At 43.5% G+C, this 16,491-nt stretch overlaps 1 protein-coding gene across 12 annotated transcripts in view; it reads right to left on the reverse strand.

Moving 5' to 3' along the window:
- The window catches only part of arhgap23a (Rho GTPase activating protein 23a), a 68,881-nt gene that overhangs the window by 5,903 nt on the left and 46,487 nt on the right, over positions 1-16,491 (reverse strand). For 5 of the 12 annotated variants that reach the window (XM_020094242.2, XM_020094239.2, XM_069525287.1 and 2 more), the window contains exons 6-22: positions 16,055-16,115; positions 12,520-14,140; positions 8,027-8,182; positions 7,013-7,124; positions 6,865-6,904; positions 5,996-6,133; positions 5,599-5,907; positions 5,443-5,504; positions 5,217-5,332; positions 4,292-4,410; positions 4,050-4,202; positions 3,242-3,320; positions 3,077-3,150; positions 2,907-2,996; positions 2,662-2,787; positions 2,525-2,566; positions 1,694-1,787 (exon numbers count right to left, since the gene is read on the reverse strand). In XM_020094242.2, the coding sequence (XP_019949801.2) occupies positions 1,694-1,787; positions 2,525-2,566; positions 2,662-2,787; positions 2,907-2,996; positions 3,077-3,150; positions 3,242-3,320; positions 4,050-4,202; positions 4,292-4,410; positions 5,217-5,332; positions 5,443-5,504; positions 5,599-5,907; positions 5,996-6,133; positions 6,865-6,904; positions 7,013-7,124; positions 8,027-8,182; positions 12,520-14,140; positions 16,055-16,115 (3,392 nt within the window). The remainder of the gene's footprint in view (positions 1-1,693; positions 1,788-2,524; positions 2,567-2,661; positions 2,788-2,906; positions 2,997-3,076; positions 3,151-3,241; positions 3,321-4,049; positions 4,203-4,291; positions 4,411-5,216; positions 5,333-5,442; positions 5,505-5,598; positions 5,908-5,995; positions 6,134-6,864; positions 6,905-7,012; positions 7,125-8,026; positions 8,183-12,519; positions 14,141-16,054; positions 16,116-16,491) is intronic. The other 7 variants (XM_069525289.1, XM_020094235.2, XM_020094237.2 and 4 more) reach the window with 6 other exon arrangements.

Raw genomic sequence — 16,491 nt, forward strand, 5'->3', positions numbered from 1 at the left:
GACACAGCAGCTTTAACAAGCAGAGAGCATCCAGTCATCCGTTAATTCGTTAGTCAGACTTGGGAGACTACGACGTAATATTAGGGCCACTTAATGGGAAAATATCTCAGATTTTGAGAATAAATTAATATTACAAATTCAAAGTCGTAAATTTATGAGAGTAAAGTCTTAATATCATTAGAATAAATTCATAATGTTATGAGAATATAGAGGGGGAATATAAGATCAGCCTGTCAACTGTGATAAACTAAGTTATACTTTACTAGTTTCAAATAACAAAAAATTAAAAAATACTTACAAGAAAAGGAGTCTATTCTGAAGAAAGAACCACACAGACTTGGAGGAAGTTGCCTCTTTTGTGGAGGAGGATATGTTTGGTAGTGGTTGACTATGTGTTGCCAATGGTTACATCTGTGTGGTTGTTTATCAAGAAAATATGAGATCAGGTCAAGATTCTAGATCCAGATGGAGTGAAACTCAGACCAGCAGAGGTTTTCCTTGGAGCCTATTTCCTTAAATGTTTTTATTTTCTTTAATCTCAAAATATTACAACTTTTTCTCATTTACAACTTTATTTTCGTAGCATTAGGACTTTTTTCTCATATTACTACGACTTTCTTTTCAATACCAACATTCTTTCCAATAAATTAAGACTTAATTCTCAAATACAACTTTATTCTTGTGACATTACGACGTATTCTCATTAAGTTTTGACTTTTTTCTCAATAAATTACAACTTTATTCTCAATTAACAATTTTCTCATAACATTACAACGTATTTCTTGTAATATTACAAGATTATTCTCGAAATCTCCCGTGGCCCTATGGTCGTAAGAGACACTGAAGTAACATCTCACAGACACCACCGCCTGACACTGATAGGGAGACACCGACTGTCAGGAGGGTAATGGAGACCATGGACACATCAACCATCACCACAAACACGAACACTCTCTCACACAAACACACAACCATTATTTCACTTTCACATTATGATGCACTGACTCGGTTACACACACGCACACACACACGTGTATTGCCAGGGGAGTTCCCATCCTACCGCAGTGGCTGCTCCACAGGCTCAGCTAAGAAAAGGAAAATGCAGAAATGTACACAGAAAGTGAAAGATGAGCAACGTGGAGTTGGGGGTAAAAAGAGGTCAGCAGAGAGGAAAGAAGTACCGGCACGCTATCAAACACAGAAACACTCCAAGTGCTATCGGACACAAGGCTTCATTTCTTATGCTGCATTCCAGTTCTGCTGGGAAGTAGGGAATTCTGGTTTCAAACTGGGACAAACTTCCAAGGAGGAATTTCAATCAAGCGAGGAGTGTCTGACTTCATGCCAATGCCGTCGACACTTGAGAGGGTTGAGGGCTTTCAAAGTGTTACTGAAAAAGCTACATTTTAAATAATTAGCTATGTGTGGTCCTAGAGGTGTATTATAAACTAATCTGCTAAATCAAGTGTCTTTTTCTTGAGACTATCTAACAACAGCGGAATTATTATTTTATTTAAAGAAAACAGCTGGATTCCCAACCACAAATTTTGACACACTAGATGATAATTTCCTACTTCCAGTGAACAGAAGGCAACAGTCATTTAGGGTCGCCAACTACAGCCACCCAAATGCTATCAGTCGACTCGGTTAGAGCTCTCAATGACTTGCTGAGAGTGGCAAACTGGGTCCTCACCTGAGGCCTCCCCGAGCAGAGCGGTCCTGCCAATGTTGGACAGCAGGTGGTCGATGTTGGGGACAGGCTGCACGTCCTCCGTGTCCACAGGCGTCTGCAGGGAATGGACACAAATGACCAAAAAAAACATTAAATAAACCAACAAAAGGCTACGGTTTAATCCCTGAGCCAGAGGGTGACCCATATCTATCATTCATTTACCTACATTTCTAGCGATTAAGTGAAGCAGCGGCTGAATACTGATGAGACTTTATACTGTCGTTATAGAAACAGGATCAGTGTTCAACAGATGTGGTTTCTCTACAGTTTTTACATAGATGTGTATCTGTGCTCTCAGTCATAAATATAAGGCTGGTCAGTGATAATTATTAAGTATAATAGTCTTTAAATAAAAGGGCTATTAAAGACATCTTTAACAAGTCATTTCATCTTAGATGCAGCCTACATGTCTTGTTCTTTGACATTAAGCTTTATTTTTAAAATCCTTTTCCATAATAAAATCAAATTAACCTTTTTGAGTTTGTATCTGTTGGTTGAATGTGTAAAACCAAACATTCAAATGTACTGTGCTGTTTTTTTTTTTTTTTATCTATGTCCGCACAAGTCCTCTTTTCTTCTTCTTGATAATTTTGCAAAAAGATGAAGACAAAGTAATTTCAGACCAGCTTTAAAATTTTCCCAGTTAGTTCGAACTAAGGTCTGTAATTTTACAGATACACAGCTGTATTTTTAAATCTGTGCCTCTGTGGCACATAAAGCTTTTCACTTCTTAGTCTAAATAAAGGTTTACTGTGTATGTACCATACATAAATAACAACATGAGAAACATACCTTTTCATCCATGTCTAGTTCTTCAGTGAAAAACCAGATGTACTATAAAAATGACAGACATAAATGTTCAGCTTGAAAATTCTTATTATAAAAAACGAATTTTTAAAGTTTTAAAGTTTGTGGGCGGCGTCTCTCACATGCTGGATGAGCGTCTCTACTATCTTGTAGCGGTCAGGCATGTGTGTGACCATGTCTTTCATGTTGTCCTCTGACGTCCGAACCAGAGTCGGCCCAAACACCAGCGCCAGGTTACGAGGCTCCATCTGCACAGGTAGAGACACACAGAGGCAGTGACAACCAGGACATCACAGAGCTGCACGGTTACATTTTGAATTACATTTAGAGCTTTTTTTCTCTCTCGCTCTCTCTCTCACACACACACCTTGTTTTTATCTGAGCTGTCCGCTACCGTCTTCAGGTGACCGACCAGGAACTTCAGAGTGTGATAGTAATGATCAGGGAGGTCTCGGATCTGGGAAAGAGAAACAAGAAGCGTTAACCAAACGAGTAAATGATCCTGTTCTACTTCCATTCATAAATACAAACACCTACCAGTTTGTTCATGGTCTTTAATCTGTCAGATGCATTGTCCATCCGATTGGCATCAATAAAGTCGTTGTACTTGTCTGTAAAGAATTTAGATAACATGTCAAAACACGTCACACGTAAGATAATGCATGGCAGCGTGTGGCCGCACGGTGTCATGTGAGGACTCACCGTTGGTGAAGAGCGGCTCTGGGAGTTTCCTGAAGAAGGATTTGAGTAAACTGCTTACGACGTTCAGGTCCTGCCACTTCTGATGACAGGAGACAACAAACAGAGAGCAGTCAGGAATCACTGAGTTTGAAAATCTGTATTTAATTATACATTTTTATTGAGTCAAATAGTACAGCTAAAGCATCTGTGGTGGGAGTGAGGCTACATCCATACATATGTTTTTGTTTGAAAACGTGTTAACGCTGCTACAGATACGCCTGGTGACAAAACCACTCCAGAGTTTTAGAGCTGTTAAAACAGAGAACTGGAAAAGCTGCTGGCTCCCTTTTAGTTTGAAAAATCCAGGGCTACGTTTTAGTCTGGACGAGCAGAAACACATATGTTTAGGAACTATGTAGCCTTTGCTGATTCTTAAGGCTCCTGTCATGTGACAACCCCTACGGAAGAAAACAACCAGCATTACGTTAATCCATTACAAACGTTGCTGACCCTGTTGTCTTTGCTCACAGCTGTTGTGCAGTTATATTCTCCATTTTACCGGTGTAGGAGATGAGATATTATTCAAGCAATCTGCAACAATTCTTGTGTCCAGCAGGACACCTATACCTTACTGTGTACACCGTGCATGCTAAGTGTATGTGAGTGGTATATGCAGTTTCAGGCATGTTAGGATGGACGTGGGTTGAAACTGATACTGAGCCAAAGCTTGTGCGGACAGAGATTGTTCTGGTTAGAAATCGTGTTTCCAAATAAGAACACAGCAGGATGGATGGAGCCTAAGCACCCCTGTGTATTTATATTGCCTCACCTCCTCTGCAGGGTTGATGTCGACGCCCTTGTTGAGCTGGTCCTGAAGCATCGACACCATGGCGTTATTCCCTGGGACCCTGTAGATTCCGGTGTATTCCAAACCCATCTCCTCCACCAGGCCGCAGCAGATCTCCACAATCAATGGGATGAACTGAGACAGGATGCAATCACACATTTAACTCTCAGTAAAAAAAAGAAAATTAAAGCCTTCAGCTGCAGGCGGAGAATATTGTTGCTGACCTTGTTATTTACACCAGGCTGACATTCCTCCAACCTCACTCCGAAAGCTTTGGGCCCGGCCTTCTTTGTCTTCTTCATGATGTTGATGCCCCACGGAGACTTTGGTGGGCTGCTCTCATCTGAGGACAGATCAAACCAATAACTTTAACACAGAGCCTCAGTATTTGTTTCTAGGTTTATTAAGTTCTCATGATGTATCTTGAGTAAAAATAACAAATACAATACTCTCGTCCTCTGCTTTCCAAATAGATATTTTACTCAATGGACTGATAATAACTGCTGTGGTGTATTTAACCTAGATTTAAATCTGGAATTGATTATTTCTATAAGACAAAATATACAGATCAAATACAACATTGGCATTTTTGTTGTTGTTTATATATTTTCAGCTCTTCATAATAAAAAGATTAATACATTTGTTTTCTCCAGTATTTGTTGTACCACTGTTGACTGAAATGAGACAATTACCAATCTTTATATACATGCATATACACACATTATAGATATAAACCTACTAGGTTGTTATCTATTTGTATTATATTGATATGAAAGCCCTGCAAAATCATTTTTGGAATATGTACTATGCAATGCACTGTGTACACACACTGTTGTACTTTAGATAAGTCAGATATTTCATTCTTGTGGCTCCGTGCTGCTTGTATTGGTGGAGAGGTTTGTGTTTATCAAGTAAAAAGTATTATATGGTTATGGTTAAAATAAACTGTGATATTACTCAATCAATATAATAATAAATCTCACAAACTTCTAATATTTAATCCAAAACAACATTAGAGTTTTGTAGATATGTGGTAAAAATCCTCCAAGACTGATCTAATCATCAGTGGTTTGTCTTTTTGATCTCCAGTTCTATAAGAGCAGAGAATGTGCAGCACAGTGGCTGATTTTTTCCTTCCCTGACACTGACCTTTGCCGTCTGATTTGGGGGAGCGTGGCGCTGCAGCAGCGTTCTCCGTCTTGTTGAGGAAGGTAGGCTTCATGCGGGGCATCCTGGGAGAGGAGTCTGGCTTGCTGCCTGTCGGACTGCAGGGGGAGACAGAGATACGCGTTGAATCCAAGCTGTCAGCCATGACAACAAACAACAGAGGTAACAGTTGCTTCATTACAATAGAATTTATAATCAGGTGACTCACCTTTGTTTTCTGTAATCATTCAGTTTTTTATTGATGAGTGCCTGTCTGGAAAATCCAAGCTCCTGCAACATACAAAACAAATCAACAAATTGATTCTGTGATTTTCTCTTTTCTCATAAAAACACACCACAGGTCTGTACAGGTGTGACCTCTGACCTCGTTGTCTGTCTTGCTGTTCTCCCTGATGACCTTGATCCACTCCAGCATGTCCTCCCGGTCCTCCGCCTGCAGCAGATACTCACAGAAGTCCTGCGTGGTCAGTCGCAGGGCGTGTTTTCGTTTGGTCTCACTGTATGCGATGTCCACCAGGCAGCCCCGGATGCTGATAGGCTGGTCGTCCTCCGCCGAGCCACCGATTGTGGCCCCGCGGAGCACCGCCTCCCTCTTGTCCTTGTAGAGGAACAGCGAATGGGAGCGAAGTACCGAAAAGACTCGTTTCCACGGACGCATGCCGCTGCCCACCTTCTGTGAAGGAAACACAAAATGTCACATGAAACAAGCGTTTGTTTGCTTTTCATTCACCTCAGGTCATCGTCGAGCTATGTCCGCTCACCTTGCCCTTCTCTGTGAGGATTTGTTTGTAGTGCAGCCATCCTTCTCTCCGCACGTCGCTGTAAGTGATGTTTCCCAGCTCGGAGGTAGAGTGCCGCTTAGATCGAACCTCCTCTGCTGTCCCAAGGTTGTCCAGTGACTGAAACACACACAGGGAAAAGTTCAGAAACCTTATTGATATGTCAGATTCTCTGTTAATGAGAAAACATTTCATATGACTTGATGATTTTAGTATAAACGTAGGGTATGGCTGACAGAAGGCCACACATTTCTGAGTGTATTAAAACAAAAAACGGACTAAAAAATAATAAAGCATAAAGTTGGGGGTCAACTTGACTGAATTCATTGAGGGTTTAGAGGTCAAACAGATTTACATGGTTTGGTGTTGCATTGTTTCATGATTTTCAAGGCAACTCTTGCCTCATAACATAATTTTGCAACAAATGTAAGAAATTCAGGAAGTAACCATCCAGGTCGACACGTTCTGACATGTATTCAGCCTCATGTCACAAAGTCGAGCACAAAGTCTGAAGCAGCTCTGTTACAGTTTTTAAGTAACAAAACATTTTCAAGCATGTGATGGAATTTTAAATTGTTGTAAATAAGACAGGACCCCATTGTAGTTTGTTTCCGTCGCTGCTTCCCTCACAATGGAAGAAATACAAAAATAACCAATGTTGTTCTGTTTATTGTTCACTTCAAGTCCAGGGGCCCGTTGCACAAAACTAGGATTAAGACATCCAGGATCAATGACTGAGCTGAGTTCAACGAATCCAAAACAAGAGCATCTAGGTTTAATTGAAAAGGATCGAACTCAAGAGAAGTGGCGAAAAAAATGTTTTGGCTGATAAACTATTTAATTAAACTCACCCCGTCGGTGAAGAAACTCTTCACTCTCTTTGGTAGCCTCCTGTGGAGAAGAACAACACAACGGTAAAAATGACGGCCTGCACCTGCAATTTAAAAGGTTTCATTTTTATCCAATGAATAAATCCGGTGTCTCTTCAGCAGTACTCACGAGAAGACCCGGCCTTCCTCCCTGAACGTGTTGAGTCCTTCGTCGCATGACTTGGAGCGCTCGGTGGTGATGGCTAGAAGATAGGAGGAACGGCGACTGGATTTAATACTGCCTGCTCGATGAGAGGAATGAATGAATGGAGAAAGAGAGAGAGAAGAAATGAAAAAAAAGAGAAAGACAGAATGTTGATGTAATGCCAATCACCACAGTGGACGGTGTTGGATTAGGAGATGGGGATAGCGAGGGAGGGAGCAGGAGGTGGTGGATGTCCCGAGTGAGTGAGCGATGAGGTGGGGGTGGAGGTTGGGGGAGATGAGCTGGAGCGTGGGGTTAGACTTTTTTATTCTCACCACTGGCATGCAGGTATATAGCCTCTGTGAAACCACTGACAAGTATCATGCAAGTCTCACCTGGTCCATTTAAAACCAGACTTGTAAATTAAATTCAAATTCATTGACTTTAATGCACAAACAAAGAGAGAATCAAACACATTTTGAACAAACATGTTTTTCTCTGTGTCAAACATGCAATCTACAAATCTGGCATGCAAACATTTTATAGCACTGCTGAAACTCTTAGACATTTTTGATTGTAACTGAATCCTAAAAGTTCAGTTTCCCAAAGAAATCAGCTTTTTTGAAGAATTCTTAGTTTTGTTAATTTGTAATTTGAATAAGACTGAAATTGGCAGATTTGTTTTTGACAAAACAAAACTTAAGTCATAGAATTCTACATAAAATGGAAGTTACAGCAGTGACAGACCATTGGGGATTTTAGCACTTAGTTAGCATCTTAAGGCCGTGATAATCTTTACCCACGGACAAAGATCACTGTAGACTTATGATGCTGTTCAGAAACTAAGCCCATTTTAAAATCTCATGCACATTTATCAGTTTCTCTCGAGTGATAATCTACTGTACACTGGCAGATATTCTTTATGGATCAGACACTTTTCTGCTGCATGCAGTGGGGGAGAGAGCGAGGAGGGCAGGGAGGGAAGGAGGGGGCACTCACTGCAGTCGTGTGAGAAGAGCCTAGTAAGAGGGAAGGTGAAGGTGGGGGAGGCGGGGCTGGTGACAACGGCGGGCGCCGAACTCATGCCGCTGGACACCACGGAGGACGCTGGCACGTGGCGGGCGCGCAAGTCAGCGCCGGGGCTGGTTGGCTCATCTGTGGGAGGGTTGAAGGGTAAGAGGGTGGCGGAGGCAGGAGGAGAGGAGAAAGGGGTAGAAGAGGAGGAGGAGAGAAGAAGAGAGGATTGGGTTAGGGTGTTAGAGAGAAAAAAGGTCAGAAGGGAAACGAAGAAGGGAAAGGAAACACAGCAGGGGTTAGATCAGGAGGAGGTTAAGGACAAGGAGAGGGATTTTTTTTTAAAGGGAATGGAACGACGAGGAACCACAGGGTTGCCGTCAGAGATACTGAACAAAAGAGTGCATCTCACAATATCTTAACCTTATTTTTAGATTTCATTCTATTACCTACAAAAATAAACACATGCAACAATCACACCCTCACACGAGGCCTTTCTTGATTCCAGCAGGAAGAGAGACCACAAACACAAACATCTACTGTCATTTACGAATCAACAAAACAGTCTCAGGAAAGAATAAATATATAATATAATATATAAAAACCTGATCACAGAGACAAAAGGCACACCAGCTTATGAGAGGCAAATATAGATAACACACAATGCTGTACCTGCGTCGTCTGGTGCCATATGAAGAGTAACTGACAGAGGTTTGTGACATTTCATGAAAATTACCAGTTCCAGGTTTCAGTTCTTTAGTTTAAATCACATATGTGTGTAATGTCACGTAATCTGATACCTTAAAAAATATCACAATTGAAAACAAGTAGAGTGTAGAGGTCTGTGGGTGATTAAATGTAGATATAAAGGAAAATATGTGTGTCATTATTTGAGCTTTGTTGTTCAAGAAGACAAAGCATAATGCAGTTTTATAGGTCACACAAGTTACAGTGTTGTAGTTTCGGCTGATGTAAAAGGATATGAAAGCACACACACACACACACACACACACACACACAAACACAAACACACACAAACACACACAAACACACTTCCGTACCGACAGAAAGTTACGAGAAGACTTCTTTTTTTCCGCTGACATTTTCAAGGACTAAAATGCTGTGAGGTCTGCTCTGTGTTGAAACAACAGGAGGCAGCAGAGCATCAGACAACCCTGCACACCAGAGGGCCTGAGTCTGAGATCCACCCCCACACACCACCACATGGTCCCTCTTAAAAAATTCTTGTTTCACATATTATCTCACCCCCTGCTCCTGTTTTTCCTCTTCTATTCCTTGGCTCTCCATCCTAGCATTTTTAATCATAATCTAATCTAACATTACTGATACAGCATCCTTCACATTCCCCCATTCTACTTTCTGTATCTCCTTCCCTCTGGCCTTCCTCCATCTCCCACCCTCGCTCTTCTATTCTTCACCCAGCGCCCGACATAAGGCGGAAACAATCCCAATCTGGGACGAGGAATCTGCCTGTTTACAGCGCAGCCCCAGAAATAGTCGGCTGTGGGTTTAACAAAGGCCGTCATTAACAGGCAGCCAGAGAGTGAGCTCAGAGCCACGAGGCCCAGATGGACCAGCAGAGGGGAGTAACATGCCACAGCATACTGTTTCTCTCACAGTCCTGCGTCCGTCCTGTTTCATACGTGGAGCTCAGCATTCAGACATTACACAGGGGGAAGAGACGGAGAAATAAATGAGAGAAAGAAAAGTTGAGGTTAAAAAAAACCAATAACTAAAATATCACTGACATGCAACCTGACAAAATGCATCATATCACCATTGACCAATTTTACTGCGTTGCAGGATGATGCATTGTTATATATATTCTTATTGTATTAGTTTAAAAAGTACACTGTTACGTAGAGCACAGAACTACAGGTTTTAACAACCCTTTTAAATGTGAAATGCTGCAAAAGTAAATTGTGCTTGAATTGTATGATTAAAAAAAGACGAAGATGATAAAATATCAGAAATTAGAGAAAAAATCCTGTCAAAGTTTCATGAAACCCAAAAGGTATTTGATCATGTGAGACAAAAACAGCAGCAAATTCTTATAATGAAAAGCTGGAACTACTAAATGTGGATAGTTGTTGCTTATAAAAAAGACTTAAATGACATAATGTTTAATAGATTATCAAAATAGCTACTGATAGTTTCCATGACTCAGCTTCTTAGGCACATTTTGGTCCATGTAAAAAAGCGTTGATGCCACAACTTTGTTAAAGACAAACCAAAAAAAACGAATTTGAAAAAAAGAGGGTAAAAAAGAGAAAGAAAGAAGTGGGGAGCAAGAACGCCAATGTGGGGGGTGGGGGTCTATTGCCTGTAAGTCAAACCGGAGGGGACAAGAATCCCATTTGGATCAGGACAGAAGCCTGCACAGAGGGTCTTGGTCCTGGTGTGTCGTGTTCAGGGTCCAGCTACTAACGACAGACACACAGACCCCTTCATCTTCCTCTGCAGCACAATAGCAGCATTGAGGGACGGAGCGGAGTGTATGGGCCCCTACTGTTCCCCACAAGGACCGCCACAGAAACCTCCTGGTAATTTACAGCCAAGATTCATGTTGAAAGACTCTAAGTGGGCACAGAGTGAAACACTGCGTCTGTCGACATGCCTCTTCCCGCTTCATCCACTTTGTCTGAGCTACCAAAATAGAACAACATCCAAATGCTCCATCCAAGTTTTTGGATACCTCCACACAAGACGTCATTAAAACATATAGTTGCCCTCAGACACAACATGCCTTTGTGCTCATTATGTCAAAGATAAGAACGACAGCCTATTAAATGGTGTGTTCCTGAGAAGGTTCAGATCATATCAGCATCTCTGTCAAAGAGATAAAGAGACGTAGAAGGAGAGAAAGAAGAAAGAAAGGAGAGAAAAGCTAGTTCTTGTCTATGGGGAGAAACTAGCCTAGTTTCAGTTTATGGCCATTAAACGTGTCCCGGCCTGCAGCTCTGACTGCATGGTTTCATTTAATTCAGGTGAAGGGATGAGACGAGAACGTGTTCTGACAGACAGACAGAGAGAGATGCCTCCTGCTTTGCTGATCCACTGGATCAGTGAAAGCTCTCTTTAAATGACTTTATTGGGCCGAGAGTGGCTCAGCTCAAACAATGACGGTCATTCCAAGTCGGGTCAGAAGCTTCCAAGTCAGCTGATTTCAATCTACTCTGCATTAGGGGAAGCGGCGGTTGTTTTTCCTCGGGCCGTGACGGGCACTTTGTTTGCCTGTGGTTTGACTCTTGTCCACGTCGAGCGACACAAGCCCGTCTGAAGCCTGTGGAGCCCCTTTTTTCTTTCAGTCTTTTCAAAAGCTGGACAAGCCGAGACACGATCACAGCTCCCGCCCACTGTCACCAACATATGTTGTATATAACTGTACATTCTAATGCCAACAACCTCACCTACACCCAGAGCTGCAGGTCCTGTAAACCCAGGGTCTGCGATTATCTGCTACATCTGCTGGACCTCATCTAACATTTATGCAGAAATGTATTTATTTATTTATTAAAATAAATCAATCAATAAAAGGACTTTTCAACCTTGTTCAGAAAAGTGCTACGAAGTTTCATTATCATTATATAAAACTAGAAAAACATTTCTTTGCAAGAATGGCACTCACCCGGGCGTATACCTCTGCCAAGGCCCAACAGTGTCCTTAAATTCAATCAAGCTTCACCAAATTATACATTTATTCATAGATATTAGTTCCCTAAACGTATGTCAAAAAATATTGTAATGTTAAGGACAAAATAATGTGATCCACGTCAAAATTTAATTGAGTTCTTTCTTAGGGTTTAATTGGTAGTTTTAGCATAATGCTGCTAACAAAATAATCTATCAACAAACTGGACGGGGTGAAAACACAATCTCCTTAGGCAGAGATTACAGGCCAATGTTACAATTATTGTAAATCTCTAGCACTACCCTGCACACACGTAAACAAACACACACACATACACACGCACACTCTCGGGATGTCAGACTCCACCTGATTTCGTCCGCATGGTGAGGTGACCTCACAGACCAGGGGCAGGGAGCAGTATTAGTAAACTCCCAAAAGATATGATTCAAACAAAACTACTAATACTGCCTATGAGACTATGAGAAACAACTGTATTATACAACGCAAACATTCACAGACACAAACACACACACAAACCCACACACCAGCAGAATTTCAATGAGAGGATGGAAACTGCATCTGAGAAAACCCTGGAGCCAGAATAGACAGACAAGAAGGAAATTAAAGAAACACACACATTTCCCCCTGACTTGTAATTTTGTCTGAATTATAGCCTTGTGTTTCCTCTGCGTTAAGCTTAAATAAACCCTCAACGTGGATTAGATTTTATAAAGGCGATGAAATCCTAAGGTCAGTCTGAGTTTTCATGAGGGGATTTAAGTATGAGAAGAGACTCAGGATGAAGTGCAGGAATATGGAGACTTACCAATGAAGGGTATGGAGGCCAGAGAGTCATCCTCTATGGAAAGCGGGGCGAGGTTGCCGTTTGGTTTGCGCGGGGCTACGTCTCCTGAGGAACCAGGAGCAGCGGCTGAGTCCTGGGGATCTGAGGAAAACAAAGAGGGTTCCAGCCCGTCCATGGGCAGCGCGTAGTGGGGATGACGCATGCCGTGGGCGTTCCTCCGCCCGGTGGGAGGTTTCTGCCTCAACACAACTTCCTGGGTCTGTGGCACCACCTCCGTCTCCCCCTCCACCGACCCTCGTTCCCTCTCGTGGTTTGTGGGCCTGTAAGCTCTATCCTGGGATTCGGGAGTGGCGGAGGCAAGGGGAGAGGCCGCAGAGGAGGTGATGGGTGCGGCTGTGCCCTCTGGGGGGCTGATTTTAGGGGTTGAGTTCCAGTTCAAGTGAGGGCCAGAGTATGAGGGGTCCCTGAAAGAGTGGGCTTGCTGCATGATGCGGCCTGTCTTGCGGTAAAAAGAGGGGCTGTAGCTGCGGTAGCCCACGGGCTGGTCGTCCATGCTCTGCCCAGGGGGGAGCCGCCTGGTCTGGGGGGCAGCTTGTTGGGCCTGGGTGTGTGGCTGTGGGTGGTGTTTAGAATGTGGCTGTGTGTGTCGGGGTACCACAGGAGCTTGTGTTGCACCAAAATGGGCCCCCTGTCTTGGGTAAGCATCAGTTCTGGGGGGCGGCTGGGGAGCCTGTTGGTGCCATGAAGGCCTCTCAAACCGAGGTGAGACCAGTCCAGCTGCTGCTCGGTCCAGCATCTCTAACGAGCGGCCATGGCGATCGTACTGGGCCAAAAGGTTTTCAGAGCGAGTTCGAGTATAGTTAGCGCCATGGTGGCCCCTACCTGGGCCCCCCTCCCAGTCTCCATATGACCAGCAGGGCTCTCCGTGGGGTCCTGGTCCTGACTGCTGTAATAACAGCAGCGTGTCCTGGGAGGCGCTGTGCGGCCAGCCACCTGACCGCTGCTGCTGCCTCCTTGTTTCACTGAGTCGGTCCTGAGAGTAGCTGCGGTGGCGTGTCTGCATGCAGCGTCCTGAGTGCTCAGGCTGCTGGCTGTAGAACCATTCTGAGAGCGCCTGCTGGCAGCGGTCGTTGCGACTGTGGCTGAGCTGTGGCAGGGGAGGACTGGTCCAGGCCAAACTGGACTTCCGTGACTGGGGCTGCGGGGGACTGACAGCGTGGTGGTTGGGGTAGTGGACTTGGAGCGGGCTGGACAAGGGGCCTCCCGACGAGGAAGAGGAAGAGTAAGAGCGCCCCCTGGTCTGACCCTGAGGCTGCTTGCTGGTCATACCATACTTGATCTCCTCTGTGCGGTGGGCTGGGCTGCTATGACCCACACCTCCAGGCTCTCCTGCCCGCCCCTCCTGCCAGCTGGCGGGGCTGCCCACAGCCGAGTGGTTATCCAGGGGTGAAGAGGGGCTGGAAGAGCCTGGCCAGCGACTCCAGTTATCCAGCTGGTTCTGGCCCATGGGCGTAGATGGAGGGGCTCCACCAGGGGTGGTGGTCTTGGTGCGTGGGTAACAGAGGGGCGGAGGTGGTGGGAGGTGCTCAGCTTCCCCTGAATAGGGATCGTTGCCTGTCAGGTAGGCATCCTGGGAGTATGCCTAGAAAAGGAAGAAACACAGACCATGAAATGACAGGAAGAACGCTTGAAGTAAAAAGATAAGAGTGTGAGTGTGTGAGTGTGTGTGTGTGTCAACTTTAAATCAATATGTGCTGTAACAACACATATAATAACCTAACCACAACTCTGTAGGACAACTTCACGCTGATCATTTCATAACAAGTCTTGAAGTAAAAGCGTCTCTCAGTTCAACCTCTTCGCCACAGTTTGTCCCCAAGGCCTCGGCTCTCAACACAAACACATGCTAACTGGCTAGAAAAATGCATGAATCGCCTTGAGCAAAAGCCACAACACTCGCTGCACAGTCACCAGCAGCAGATAGAGAAGTCCTCACCAATGTTGTGTATACACATTCAGGATATATACATCTTATATCTGTGTATATATACGTGTGTATATGGATATACAGCGTGCCACTTTAAGAGAATCCATTGCAAATACAAGCCCATGAGCGAATCATCACTTTTCTACATATTTAAAGCATGCACTTCAAATTCACAACAGCAGAAAGACAAAAACAAACTTCTCAACAATCCCCTCTCTGCTTTCATGACTCAAAATTGAAATCACAGACAGTTTGAAAACTCCCGAAGCTTTACCTAACTTATCTACGCCATTCACCAGAGTCCAAAACCTTTCCTCAGCCTGCGTGTTAAGCTTGTATTCAACACAAACAGACAGAATGAGAGGAGGAAGAAGAGTCAGAGGGCAAGACAGAAGACTTATCCTCACCAACTCTCCTGACCCGACACTCCTGCTGCTCAAACCTGCCGTCCTTCAAATCTCGCACCCTCCTCCTCTCATAATAGATCCGATTTTTTTTTTCTTTTTCTTGTTTTCTATCCGTTGATTGTCTTGTTTTTTCTCCTCTGTCCGGATCCCTACAAACTCCCTCTCTCTCCTCCCTCCTCAGCGTCTGTGTTACTCCACCCTGTGGGAGTGTGGAAGGAGGCGCAGCTCTGGTGATGTCATGCTAGGAATGCAGCAGATACAGCAATGAGGGGAGGAGTGTGAGGACAGAGGAGTGGGTTTATAATGTTGAGGCATGGCAGCGTACTTAAATTTTGGGGGGGGGGGGCGCATTGAAGTTTCTACATGTGCGACATAGGTCATTTTAAATATGTTTGTTGTGTGTTGACATGTTGCACCAGGTCAGTGGGAGGGGCGAGGGATGATGCATGTCTGATCATGTGAGAATGCATGGAGCAACCTGTGGAGCGTGAAAAATGTGTTGAACAGTAGAAGGGTGTGTGAACGAACACGAAGCACTTTTTTCTTCAACAGTCAGAAACCAGCGGCTTTTAATGAACGTGTTTTGTAATCTAAACACAGAGTAGAGAGTCTCTGAGTCACTCTCCAGCCATTCTGTCAAAATCTCCACATTCTTTGACAGTGACGGTTTGAATCCAGGTTCAACTATGCAAACACGCGACGCAGAATACACACTTTACTGAAATATCCTTAAATAAATGAACTAGAATGACACTCAGATGAGCGTATCCCTCCACCTAGGCTCAATAGTCCCCTTAAATCCAATCAAGCTGCACTAACTTGCCCACTGTTACAGAAATTAGTCTCCTAAATATGCCTGATTTTCTTCATCAAGATCCATGAATTATTCCCAAGGACATAAAAAAAAAAAAGCTAATGTTAAAGAAAGTGAAAATAAAATTCCTGGATCCGCATCAAAAGTTTTTCTCTGACCCATACCACATCCTTCCACCAAGTTTTGTGGTAATCTCTTTCGTATTTTTTTCCTAACTCAAACCGATCGACCAACCAGCAAACGGACAGGGATGAAAACGTCCCCTCCTTGGTTATAAAATATATTACATGGCATGTTTGATATGTGTATGTTTTTGAGCATAAGGTGCGTGAAAAATCCCATACTCACACTTACCAACTGAAGCACGTCTTCATCTTTTGGCATGATGGAGAGCTCCAGCACGCTCTCGCTGAGGGGAGGACAGGATGAATAAAGATAAACAAGAGATACAGATGAAAAAAATACAGTGGAGAATGAAAAATGAAGAATAAAGAGTTCACATACAAACTCCTCACCTGGAGATACAAAGTGTGAGAGACATTTATTAACAGTTAATCATCAGTGGAGGTGCATTTAGGGCCTTCAGGGCCTTCTCTACATGCACTAACATTGTTCGAATAATTCATGATTCATCGAAATTATATGGTTGTTGTCTAAAAATAGTTTTAGTTCAATTTCAGGTACTTTCATAACCATAAATCCAATATTTGGAGCTTCCTGTGCTACTTCATACGGCTCTTTCCGCCACCAGGGCCTGCTGTGTCCTTGGTTTCAGACTCAACTCA

The sequence above is a fragment of the Paralichthys olivaceus genome, chromosome 5 (assembly GCF_024713975.1).
Source record: "Paralichthys olivaceus isolate ysfri-2021 chromosome 5, ASM2471397v2, whole genome shotgun sequence".
Taxonomy (NCBI): domain Eukaryota; kingdom Metazoa; phylum Chordata; class Actinopteri; order Pleuronectiformes; family Paralichthyidae; genus Paralichthys; species Paralichthys olivaceus.